The sequence below is a fragment of the Diospyros lotus genome, chromosome 12 (assembly GCF_014633365.1).
Source record: "Diospyros lotus cultivar Yz01 chromosome 12, ASM1463336v1, whole genome shotgun sequence".
Classification (NCBI taxonomy): domain Eukaryota; kingdom Viridiplantae; phylum Streptophyta; class Magnoliopsida; order Ericales; family Ebenaceae; genus Diospyros; species Diospyros lotus.
The window spans coordinates 3,725,096-3,737,793 of NC_068349.1; the positions used below are offsets into that span (position 1 = coordinate 3,725,096).

Below are 12,698 nucleotides of genomic sequence, written 5' to 3' on the forward strand. Positions count from 1 at the left end.
GCGGGACAACCCATCAACCGCTTTATTCTCCAACCCAGGTCTATATTGGATTTCAAACCGAAATCCCATTAACTTCACCATCCACTTCTGATATTCTGGACTCACCAATCTCTGTTCCATCAAGAACTTGAGACTTTTTTGATCCGTCCTGACCACAAATTTCTGTCCCAAGAGGTAGTGTCTCCATTTTTGTACTGCGAACACAATGGCCATTAGTTCCCTCTCATACACTGATTTCCTCCTACCGAACTGATTAAACGCCTGACTAAAGTATGCAATAGGTCGATGGTCTTGCATTAACACAGCCCCCATGCCATGTCCTGAAGCATCCGTCTCCACCTCGAATGGTTTGTCAAAATTCAGCAAAGCCAACACGGGCAGTGACACCATGGCAGTTTTGAGCTGGCAGAAAGCTTGCTCAGCCGCTTCATCCCAAAAGAAATTACCCTTCCTGAGTCTGTCCGTGAGTGGCCAAACTATCTTGCCATAATCCTTAACAAAACGCCTATAGTACCCGGTGAGACCAAGAAAACCACGCATCTCCTTCAATGTGGCGGGAGAGGGCCACTCTAACATGGATTTTACCTTGTTATAATCAGCCGAGACTCCTTCATGTGATATAATGTGACCTAGGTACTCAATTTCCAATTGTCCGAATGAACACTTCTTCTTATTCGCAAATAAATGGTTAGCTGCCAACACCTCCAGAACAGAGCACAAGTGTTGTGCATGCTGTTCAAAGTCTTTGCTAAAAACCAAGATGTCGTCGAAGAAAACTAGCACGAAACGCCTCATCTATTCTCTGAAGATGTCATTCATCAGTGACTGAAATATGGCTGGCGCGTTAGTCAATCCAAAAGGCATTACGAGGAATTCGTAGTGGCCTTCATGCGTCCGGAAGGCTGTCTTTGGAATTTCCTCTGCCTTGACGCGAATTTGGTGATACCCGGACTTAAGGTCGAGTTTGGAGAAGACCTTGGCTCCATGAAGCTCATCCAGCAGCTCTTCAATCACTGGAATTGGGAATTTGTCGGCCACTGTCACCTTATTTAATGCCCTATAATCCACACAGAACCTCCACCCTCCATCTTTCTTCTTGACCAGCAGAACTGGGCTCGAAAAGGGGCTGGAACTGGGTTGTATGATCCCTGCGGCTAGCATCTCTCCTACCATCTTTTCAATCTCGTTTTTCTGTAGATAGGGATAACGGTAGGGCCGCACACTGACCGGAGTTGTGCCTGGCAGCAGGTTGATGGCATGATCCTTCTTTCTGGAAGGAGGCAGCCCTTCAGGTGCTGAAAACACCTCTTCGAACTCAGCTAACACTTGCTTAAGGAACGGTGGGATCTCGACCATTTTGTCACTGTAATCAGATGCCATCGTTCCCAATTCAAGCAGCACTCCTTCTCCATTCTCCTTGAAAGCCTTCATCATTGCCTTCAGGAATACCAAGCTTTTGCTCAAGCTAGGGTCACCCTGCAAGGTCACAGCTAATCCCCCCACCTGGAACTTCATAGTCAAGGCCTTCCAATCCACTCTCATTTTTCCCACCGCAGCCAACCACTTCATCCCAAGAATTACATCTGAGCTGCCCAGCTCCAGAGGTAGAAAATCTTCCACTATTTGCAAGTTTTGTAGATGCAACTTTACCCCCTTGCAAATCCCGACCCCTTGCACTGCCATTCCCGTTCCCATGATAACACCATAACCAGTCGTTTCTGTTCGCGGCAGTCCCAGTCGTTGAACTAACTCGGCTGCTATAAAGTTGTGCGTCGCCCCTCCATCGATCAGTACTACTACTGGTTGCCCTTCGATAACGCCTTGTAGCTTCATGGTCTGCGGTGTTGTTAAACCAACCACCGAATTCATAGAGAGTTCAATGATTTCACTGCCTTGGTGCACTTCCTCTCCTCCCTCGTCTTCTTTCACCTCCGTGGTTCCCCTTTCGAATCCTTCCCTCTCTTTCTCTTCATCATAGATCATCATAACGTGCAGCTCCTTGTTCTTGCACCTGTGGCCAATCGAGTATTTCTCATCACAACGGAAACACAATCCCTTCTCCCTCTTGGCTTTCCACTCAGCCTCACTGAGCCGTTTAAAAGGAACATTACTACCACTCTTGGCCACTGGTAGCTTACTGCTCACCTGGTTCGAGACTCTCGAATAAGGAGTTGGGCTTCTGGATTGTGTGGGAGGGATTCTAACGGTGTTAGTGGTAGAGTAGGTGGGAATTTTACTTCCCACTGGTCCGAACCCCCTACCACAGCTCAGGAAAGCTGCATTTTTATCCTCTATACATTGCGCTATTAGCATGACCCGATCCAACCCCCTGGGTTGTAATACCTTGATCTCAGCCTTAATTTCAGGCTTAAGGCCGTTGATGAAATGTCCTTCCAAGAACGCCTCAGAGACGTCTGACACAGGTACCGCCAATGCCTCAAACATCAGCCTATATTCCTTAACCGTGCCTTCTTGTCGCAGAGCAAGGAACCTCTCTTCCAGTGATCCTTCTTGAGTTGGGCGGAATCGGTTAAGAATTCCCTGCTTGAGCCCCTCCCAGCTACAGACCCCCCTGCGCCTAGACTCCCACTGGAACCAAGCGAGGGCCCCTGCCTCGAAGCATAATGCAGCGGACTCTATCTTTTCATCCTCCGAGAGCTGGTTGATCGAGAAGTATCTCTCCACCCTGAAAATCCAGTCGTCTGGATTGTCTCCTTCGAAGGTAGGCATTTCCAGCCTCCTACCTCTCCCCTCCGGTCGCCATGCAACGCTCATGCTTCCCTCCATTCTGTGATTCATACCCCCTCCTGGTGTCACTTCGAAATCTGGGGTCAATTCCGATGGCCAGTCATTCCCATGAGCCTTAGCCTTCCGCTCTTGTTCCTGTTCGTCCCACCTTGTGCGCATGATAGCAAACTGCTCCAGCATTTCTGCTACGTTCCGGTTGATGGTTTGAATCTCTCCCCTCATCGTGTCAACCTTCCCCTCCAGGTCCCCCACTCTCTCGGTTAAGTTTACCATGGCGATCGACTATTGCTCTGATACCAAAATGATGAGATCCAACCGATAGGAAGGATCTCCAATGGATGAAATGGATTGAATTGTATTTCAGAATTGGAATTACAAGAAAATGAAAGTAAGAACAGCAGCAACTGGGTGTTCGAGAGGCCCAGAACTCTCCTACAATCACTCCAATTTCTTCACACCCTCCTCCCTCTCTTCCTACCCCTTTTATAAGCTGTTATTCCCTTCTCTCTCCTGCATAACCGTATTTGGTTATGCAGGCGTGTCTGCTGGTTTGTTACACAAACCAGCCAAATATCTACCCTACCCCTTAGCGCACCAGCTGATTGGTGCTTCCTCCAGCTGTACCCTCAACTCCCTTCAGATGCTTGTGACGCCTATAGTAAGTATGCAAAACCGGGGGCCTAACATAATCTTGCCTCATCATTCTAGATAATTTTTAAATATGTTTTCTATAAGATAAGGATTCATAGTAAAATATGGCATTTCTGGTAGGTATAGAGACATTGATTAAACAAAGAAATTCAAATACCTATTTCATTCAAAGGAATGTGTGTGTGTGTGTGTGTGTGAGAGAGAGAGAGAGAGCAAACCTGACACATGAAAAGTAAAGATCAATACAGCTTTCAAGAAATTCTGCACGTCTGCAAACAGCAGAGAAAGGGGGACACATTTTCGCCAGATCAACCATGAATCTTAGGACTGAAGTTGCAGCAGCAGGAGCTGAAGCCTCTCCACCCATTAAACGTGCTGCATAGGTCTTATGCATAAGAGCTTCACCCTGAAGTTCTCCAGCCATATCCGCATTATCTTCTGCAAGCTCTGCTACTAGGCCAGCAGCAACCTGAGAAAGATTGCCAGTTTGGTGGGCAAGCATCGACTGCTTGCACAACCTATGAAAAGTGGATTTTGCCATAGCAATCACCGAATCCAACAGTTCCACAAATTTCAGTTCTCCATAATTGCCATCATTTGGCATAAGGGCATGGAAATCCAGCATACGGACTTCAGGTAATCTTGGATAAACGGGCTTGTCAAAAATCAGACAAAAAAGAATGTAGTAGATATCAGGGGAATCATAGAAACTTGGAAGCACCCTTGCCAAACCTTGATAGCCTCCACTAGTCCGAAATTTAAGTGCAAATGTAGGAGAAGAGTCAAGACACACACCAAGCAAAGTCATGATCCATCTCATACTTGTAGTGTGAACAGCTTCATCAAGAAAATAAGTTATCAGTTTGGATGAAACAATCTTGTGCCACTGCTCAAGAAGCTCTTCTGATTTTATTGTTACTTGTAAATCAATTAACATTTCAAGCAACATATTTCTCACAATAACATGCTTCCCCATCGATTCTCGAATAATTTGATTCCTTGATATCAGTTCAGGAGGGTCAAATGTCATAATCACAAACTTAACAACATGCTCCAGTTCAGAAGCCAGGAAGCCATCCTCCAAAATGACTCCTAGCAGCACAACCAATTTTTCCAAGACAGGAACCTCAACGTCACCCCTCTGCAGTGTTACTAGTAAATGCTGAACAAGGTTAATTCGCCGGAGAATAGTCAGGTTATGATTCCTATACCAATGCATAGAGACCAGATGCTCAAGAAAGCCCAGTAGTGCAATCTGTATAGAAACTGAAGCTGTTACCCATAAAGTCCAGTCTAACAAGACATGCTCAACCATATCTGCATTTGAGAGGACACTGCAATTTGATGTTTCAGCTGATATGTCGGCATGTTCAAGCTCTGAAAGACGACTAAATGAATCTTTATTTGCTGAAAAGTCATCCATATCTCCATGAGATCCAACTGAAGAAAACTCATCGTGCAGCTTTGATAAAGAGAGATCCTCAATGCTGGTCTCATGAATATTTACAGCTGGTGTTGGAGTGCTCGGATTATTTTCCAGCTTCTTTGGTTCAGAAAAAGAAGCCTCACATGCAGCAATCTGGAAAAAGATCTCAAGTGACTGCATATCAAACAATGACATGCGTCGACGCAGAAACAGAGCTAGTAAATGGTATCCCCTATACTTCTGCATGTCTCTCACATTCTGTGGGTTTTGGTGAAGCGCACAAGCAAGTAACATGAGGGCCATGTGCAGCATATCCCTGGTTTCAGCAGCTTCAACAAGAGAAAGGACCACAGCCATCCCACCAACAGGGCGGATGCTATCCCCAATCACACATTGCTTACAGATGTAAATATCCCCATGAAGACGTCCAAAGCGTGGTATACCTAGGGGAATGGAGAAAACATAAGTTAAAAAACAGGTTCAAATAAGAACTAGGACTTCTCTGTTTTAAAGAACTACACCAGAAGCACAAAAGCCAAGCACAAAATTTGTTAAGCAAAAAGGGGAGGGGAGAAATTCTAAGACCATACTCCTCAGCTTTGAATATTTCAAAAGGTCATAATACAAGAAAAGAGAAGATCACACATTCATATACACACCGCCAATTGGAGAAGCAGCAGCTGACATTGGATCGACTAAATTAAGCATAGAAAAGGTTCCAGAAGCTCTAAAAGATTCTGTACATGTTCCATCAAATGCAAATATAAGCTTCTTTCCGGATAGCTGTAGCGAAAGGTTCCCTAGCCTTTCCAAATCCCAAACAATTCCACTGCGATCTGCCTTAGAACTCCCCTGTCTGTTGGCACTTTCAGGTCTCTGTGAGTTAGAAGCCACAGCCATGTCAGTATCTAGTGAATCTAAGATGGCCATATTCCCCCCAGCACAAGCCTGAATAGGAACAAACCGCAAAAGATCTGTGTCCTGGAAGAGCCCCCTATATCCTCTACCGAGAATATACATAAAACAGATGGAACCTGATGTGAGAACCTCTTCAAATAGATAGCAAGATCGCAGTTTCCATGACAAATCACCAACTCGTGTACAAGTAACTGGTGTCCCTATTGTCACTTGCAGATGTTTCCCAGGTGGAGAAGGCGAATATCCTAGTTTGCCAGTGTGTCTTAACCTTCCATTAAGGTAAACATATGCAACACTAGCTTGGAATAGTCCAGCCAAAGCATTTGGTTTACTATGAACAACTGCCAGGTGATACCACCTGCCTTCCTCCAGTTCTAACCCTGAAAATGACAAGATGGAATTGTTGCTTGTTGCCAGGGTCAGACCTCCATCTTCTTGAAGATAAAGTTCCGCATATAATGTGTTCCCACTGTCTGCAGCACCAACAGAAAATATCCGGAGGATTTGTGCCCCATTGTGCTGCCCACGCTTCTTGGAATGTCCAGTTCTGGAAGCTTCTGCTTCCTTTGTCTGAGATTTCAGGAAATGCTGGAACTGAAACCAGCAAACAAAAGAATAACCAGCAGCAGGAGGCCATGACCTTTCTCCCAAGGACACTTGAATAGATGCATGCCCAATCTTACGAAAGTCCATCTCTACAAATGGTGCCAGGGAAACATTTTCTGAAGCCATATCTTCCATAATAAGCAACTTCTCCATCATATCAACAAGACTATGACCTGAATTCATTAGTCTCATTTGCAAAATGTATCGAACAAGTAGTCGAACTTCTGATGCTGACAACCTGTCATCAACAATGTTCATTGTCAATTAATGGAGATCAAGAAATCATCTGTGGAAAAGATTGAACAAAAGTAATTTCTAGATTTGGCCATAATTCCTACCTATATGCCCCAAGGACTTCCACAATCTTCAAAGCATAGGAAACTAGTGGCGAGGAACCAGAAAGAAAAGGGTATATGGTCTCGAGAAGAAGTTCCACGCAACCTAGCCATGTAAAATAGCAAAAGTATTATAACAGTTACATTTTGAATGAAATGGAATAGCAGCTAAGAAATCTATTTCGCACCTACAGAAGCAAGATTTTCCTTATTGAAGGAACCAGCATGAGCAAGCTTCTCAATTAAATTCAATAGTTCTAACTGCATTTTAGGAGTAAAGAGCAACAGTGAACGTATGAGCACTCTGATGGCACCAGCATTATACACCCTTTCATTACCAGGAGTGAAGGAACCTGCTGGTGTTGTTAGAAGAAAACCAGCTGAACCAGTTTCAAAATTATCATCCGTCGCCACAGATTCTGATGTCAAGAATGGTGGAAGAACTAGTTCAAGAGCAAGTTCCAACAACAACTGTATGACTTGCCTTTCATATTCAACACAAATCAGGCCAGAATCAGATAACAGATCATAAAAAGTTTGTGATGATATGACAGAATGCAGCTTTGACCTGTTAACAGCATTATCACACACTGCAGCAGTCACCACACGCAGTAGGTGGGTAAATACCTTAGCATAAACCACTAAGGAAGATTGACCTGTAAGCTCTCCATCACTCTCAAAGCTATGGAGAGTAGTCAGTAGAAGAGAGAACCCAGTAGCTTCACCAAAGACCCTTTGAGCTGAAATATTAACTCCCAGGATACGCCATACTGCTCCTAAGGTGTCACACTTTGCATCACTTGGAAGTCTGTACTGAGATCCTGAAACATTTGTAACCATGCCACTTTTGAGGATTTCAACAAGTCCACCTAATTCTTCTTGATGAGCCTGATAAACCAAAAAACAAATAACCTGTTTAGCACTTTTAGGACAGATCATTGAGAAATAAGAATGATTTCTTGACACAAAATCCAACAAGCTGTGATCTTGTATGTGTTTCAAACATCAAAATCTACTACACATAGGGACAACTCCCCACAAAATATTTATAAAATCAAATCCCAAAAAGAAGCATGATGGGGAAAGAAAGCTAACAAACCTGTGCAACATCTTCAATGATTAAACATGATAAAACCCTGAGGACCCCTGGACGGTGAATATTCGATGCCAAAAAGGGCAGCACAATGGTCACACCATTAGCAGAACGGAATGCTGCTTGATTAGCATCTGCTTTCTTCAACAAGGAAACCATACAATCCCACGAAATCATAATTGTGTCCTCAACTTCAAAAAGAGGAAACTTCCCAGAACCAGAATCCAATAGCTTGGGTGAAGAAAGTATTGTATCCTTGCTGCCCAAATGTTTTTTGAAGCAGCTTGAGGTGGATTTTCTCTCCAGTTGATCAGGGTCGTTACTGGGTTGATCTGGGCCCAAAAGAAACTTGTGCTGCTTAAGATCATCTAACAGAACCTCCAGCACACCAACTTCTCGCAGGACTTTCTTGTACTGTTGATCAAAGGACAGTAATTTTACAAAGAAAGAAAGAACGGTCTGTTTCAGTTGCGATGTGATCGGTTGCTGCAATAAGCAACAAAGTGAAAGCAACTCCTGGTCAGGTATGCAATTCACAACAGTTACTGCATACTCAAGTATTTTTAATATTATCTCTTGCAAAGATACTGGGAAGCCACCCATATTTAGAATCAACAGAGGCACTGTCCGCAACTGCTGGCATAACTTGTAATTTTCAAGATGACTGGAAAATATCTTAAACATTCTATTTAGGACTTCTGCCTGCAGTTCTCTGCTTTCAGCTTTCAGAAAAATGTCCTGTAACAGCTGGACAGCTTCTAGGTCCTTAACTTTACTATTACCTTTTTCCCAAACTTCATCAGCAGGCCAGTCAGAAGAAGGCGTGCGACTTCTGCTATGCCCACTAAGCTTGTTCTGAGTACTTTTTGAAGCTCTATACCCAGCCAATCCTGTATTATCAGCGGGACCTGTTTGAGCTAAAATAACAACAACATCAAGCAATCTAGAAAGTGCCGGTGAGAGATTTTGTGCATCGTCATCCCCTCGTTTTTCACTTGAATTTTGTCCTTCCAAATTAACAGCATGAGCATTGTCCGAAGCATAAAAATTTCCAGACAAAGGCTCAGCATTTACAGTCTGAATGCTGGAATCTTTTGAAAGAATCAAGGCAAACTGGACAAGAAAATGGTAACCATGGGCATTATGAATATCCTCCCTGAGCCTGACATCACCAGCTTCTACAAACAAAATGGTCAAAGATTAGCACAAACTTAAACATTAAAAAGTTGAACAATTATGTTAAGCTGAAGGAAATAGAAATACAACAACTCAGAATATGCTCAGTACTTTTTCAAGAACACAACCATTATAATAATGGTGCATTCAAAGAGCTAAAAACAACAAAGAGAATGTCTGTGCCAGAAATTAGCCTCAATCAAGTTTCAATGGAATCCAACAAGCCATTTACCAGGTCTGTATGACAGTTCCACACATTCAAGTAGCAAGTCCACAATACCCATAGTATAGGCAGGGTCACCACAATTTGGATCAAAATCCTTGACGGCCATTAGAAGCACTCTTATCTGCACTCAGAAATAACATGGTACCAGATCAGGAAATATTTGTACTATATAAGATATCATAGCTACATGAAAAAAATAGTTAACACAAATGGAAAAGTTAGAGAACTAGGATGCCCGGGTTTGAGCAATGAGACATTGTAAAGTGGCAGTATCCATAGACAGGTGCTCTCACAAGAATAAAACAAAAATATATTCATCCCATTTTATGCTTTATTTAGGAAGAGCTTTATAAGAACAATAAACTGTGATTTATTACCTGACAAATTATTATGAAAAAAAAAATCTTATATGTAGTACTTGACCAAAGAAATATTGCTATTGTAACTAAGGCATTATGCTTATGCAACAGCAATGCCAGAAGATGAAGCTTGAAAAGAATAACTTTAACAATAAGGAGAGGACAAATAACAAAAAAAGTGCTTTCATATCCAAATTATTATTAACATAACTAATGTTCCATCCTATCATAGTCCATATATTTATACATATTTGGTGGGCAGTGGAAGAAGCAGGAGATACACCGACATAGAACAAACACATAAAAGACAAAAACCATGGGGCATAATCAAATTGCTGAAAAACTCCTGTAAACCTTATTAGGAGAGATAAGTTCCCTACCATAGAGTTACCAAGCCTAGTTAAGATGGCATGGTTATTGGAGGAGAAACCAAGATGTACAATTTGACAAACATTAACCAAAGTTCCTGTAGAATAGCATAAATCATGCATAATTTCATTATTCAAGCAAGTATATCTATTACAACAACAACAATAACAAGATATCAAGCCTTGATCCAACTAGGTGGGGTTGGCTACACGAATTCTAGCTTGCAAACATTTCTCTCTCTGTTGATATCTTCTGTAAGGCCCTTGCAACTATATCATACCTAAGAGTTTCCTACTGAGTTTTTCTTGGTTTCCCTCTATCTCTTCTGCTAAAAACTTAAACCATTCCCTCCACTCTCCTCAAAAAGCATCTATTGGTCTATTTCTCACATGAAAACACCAAACCATTCCATCCACTCTCCTTAGAAAGCATCTATTGGTCTTCTTCTCACAGGAAAAAAACCAACTTGTCACACTTTATCTTCAGCAGGAGCCAGTCCAAGCTTAGTACAAATAACCTCATTTCTAATTCTATTTTTTCCTATATAGCTGCAAATCCATCTCAAAAGAGCCAATGAATAAAAGTATTAAGTAAAGATGGTTTGGATCCATCAGTAATAGATAAGACATCAGAAAAATACTCGGCATATAAACTGGAACCCAAGCAAAAAAAAATGCAAAATGCAGGGAAAGCAATAAAACTGCTGTGCTAGAATGTTGATACGAACATGCTAAACCAATTTATTTAAAGCATGATGAACAAGTAAAATGCAAATGTTATTACACACCAGCTGATGCTTCCGTATGTACTTAGCTGTTGTGCCATTGTCATTGACCAAAAGAAGACCAAGTATCTGGAACACAAACAAGAATAGGTTGGAAGTCAGCATATGAGTTTTTTAACTGATTTAATGTTTTATAAGAGATCTATCCCCCACATGCAGCTGAATGCAGTCAACTGCTTACCTGCATTGCGTGCCTGTATAGTTGGATTGTATGCAGTGGGACAAGACCTTCCTTATATTGAGAGAAAACAAGCAAAGATCCATTAGCAACCATCTGAAAGAGTAATTGAAGTGAATTATCCTCAATCAAACTCTGGGCAGCAGAAGGATGACTAGACAATGCTTTCATAATATGCACAACACTTCCTTCTACCTGCATGAATGAAGAATGCTTAGGAGAAAAGCATAGCTAGATATTTAGGTGTGACTTTAATTGCTCAATCAAGAAACAAAAGTAATATCACCAGGGAGAAAACAGAAACTATCAAATGACCCCTTATGGAACCTAGTTCATTTAGCCAAACAAACCATAGCAAATCAATCATATCAGCCCTACCAAAAAAAGACTTGAATACATTCAACACACAAAAGAAAATATAGAATCTCTAGGGATTTATAACACTGTCTAAATATTCAAACTGGAACAATATAGGCCTTCCCTGTAGGTAATAAAACAAAAATACCACCAAGAAAGAGATTCCAACAGACATTCTCTGTATTACTTATTTCCAGAAAGGACAAATGTGCAGGCTTCCATTTCAACATCTCTTGTTAGTTTTGTTCCAGTTTATTTTTCTCTCAATTATTTTACAGGAATAAAAAGATAAAACCAAGGATGTGATAAATTGATAAGTTCGGCATTCAAACTGCTCTCATTGTGTACATCACAATGATTCTAAGATAGAATCTTCAATATAAGCATACCTGTAGCATTTCTCTTTTCATTATTCCTTCTTTTTTTTTTTCCCTATTTTGATTGATAACATACTGAGACTCAAAATGGAGTCACTTTATTGAGGAAAACAGTCTGAACCAATGTGGTGTCTCCATCTGTTTCACCTCCTACACCCTTGAATGTAATTTTGCTAAGAACAATGGAATTTACAGAACCAACTATTGCAATCCAATTAAGAATCTGCCAAAATGAAAGCAAAGTTATTCACGTCTAAAAGATAGGCACAATAACATCCCAATGATGCCTTTGAAAAACTTGGCCACATTAGTTGAGCAAGAATTTAGGTCCATTTTTCTAAAGCATGTTAAAAAACATAACTTTACATGGTTCTCTATTCAAAACAATACTTTGAACTTGGGAAGGCTCATCAGAACCCAAATAATGTCAAGAAATGGGATGTAACAAAAAGGGAATAGCCCACAACAATTAGTCGTGTTCAACACTATGGCAACATAGCATTGAGAAAAAGAGGTGTTGGAATTCTTTACTGTAAAGTTTGTTGGACAATCAATCCCACAATCTATGAGATTGATTATCAATTCAAATCAATCCCTCAATCTATGAGATTGATTATCAATTATCACACAATCTATGAGATTTATTATAATCAATCTTAATTGTTGGGATTGATTGATGTAATTAGGATTCCTTTTTCCTTCTAGGGATTTGATTGATTTTTTTCTCCTATATATAGTGTAATCAAGTGAAAGAGAAAGAAAATACCAAGTTTCCTCACAATTGTTCATGATATCAGAGCAACCCCAGACACCTCTTATTCTTCTCACAATTGTCCTAGGTCAGTTTTTTATCTACTGTTTTTTCCAGCAACATTCTACACTACTTATTCCGGCAGTATTCATCAGTCGACATAGCCTTTATTTCATTCTTGGCAGCAACATCAAATCGCAAACATGTCAAACACCAACAAATCCTCAATTGAAACTCCAAAATCCTTCTCAAATGTCAAAACTGTTATGTATAACAACAAAGGGGGTGTCGGTGACTTGTCAAACTACTCATCCGCACCCATCACCATCTACAAATTGAATGGG

General features: G+C 41.2%; 2 protein-coding genes across 2 annotated transcripts in view; both read right to left on the reverse strand.

Moving 5' to 3' along the window:
- Positions 1–12,698, reverse strand: part of LOC127786488 (autophagy-related protein 9) — a gene marked incomplete in the record, with an annotated part of 1,007,132 nt that overhangs the window by 709,743 nt on the left and 284,691 nt on the right.
- Positions 1–12,698, reverse strand: part of LOC127786481 (protein SPIRRIG-like) — a 32,757-nt gene that overhangs the window by 10,027 nt on the left and 10,032 nt on the right. Inside the window, exons 7-14 of the mRNA XM_052313903.1 lie at positions 10,873–11,064; positions 10,695–10,760; positions 9,186–9,300; positions 7,784–8,955; positions 6,873–7,572; positions 6,688–6,790; positions 5,485–6,587; positions 3,618–5,268 (exon numbers count right to left, since the gene is read on the reverse strand). Of these exons, the coding sequence (XP_052169863.1) occupies positions 3,618–5,268; positions 5,485–6,587; positions 6,688–6,790; positions 6,873–7,572; positions 7,784–8,955; positions 9,186–9,300; positions 10,695–10,760; positions 10,873–11,064 (5,102 nt within the window). The remainder of the gene's footprint in view (positions 1–3,617; positions 5,269–5,484; positions 6,588–6,687; positions 6,791–6,872; positions 7,573–7,783; positions 8,956–9,185; positions 9,301–10,694; positions 10,761–10,872; positions 11,065–12,698) is intronic.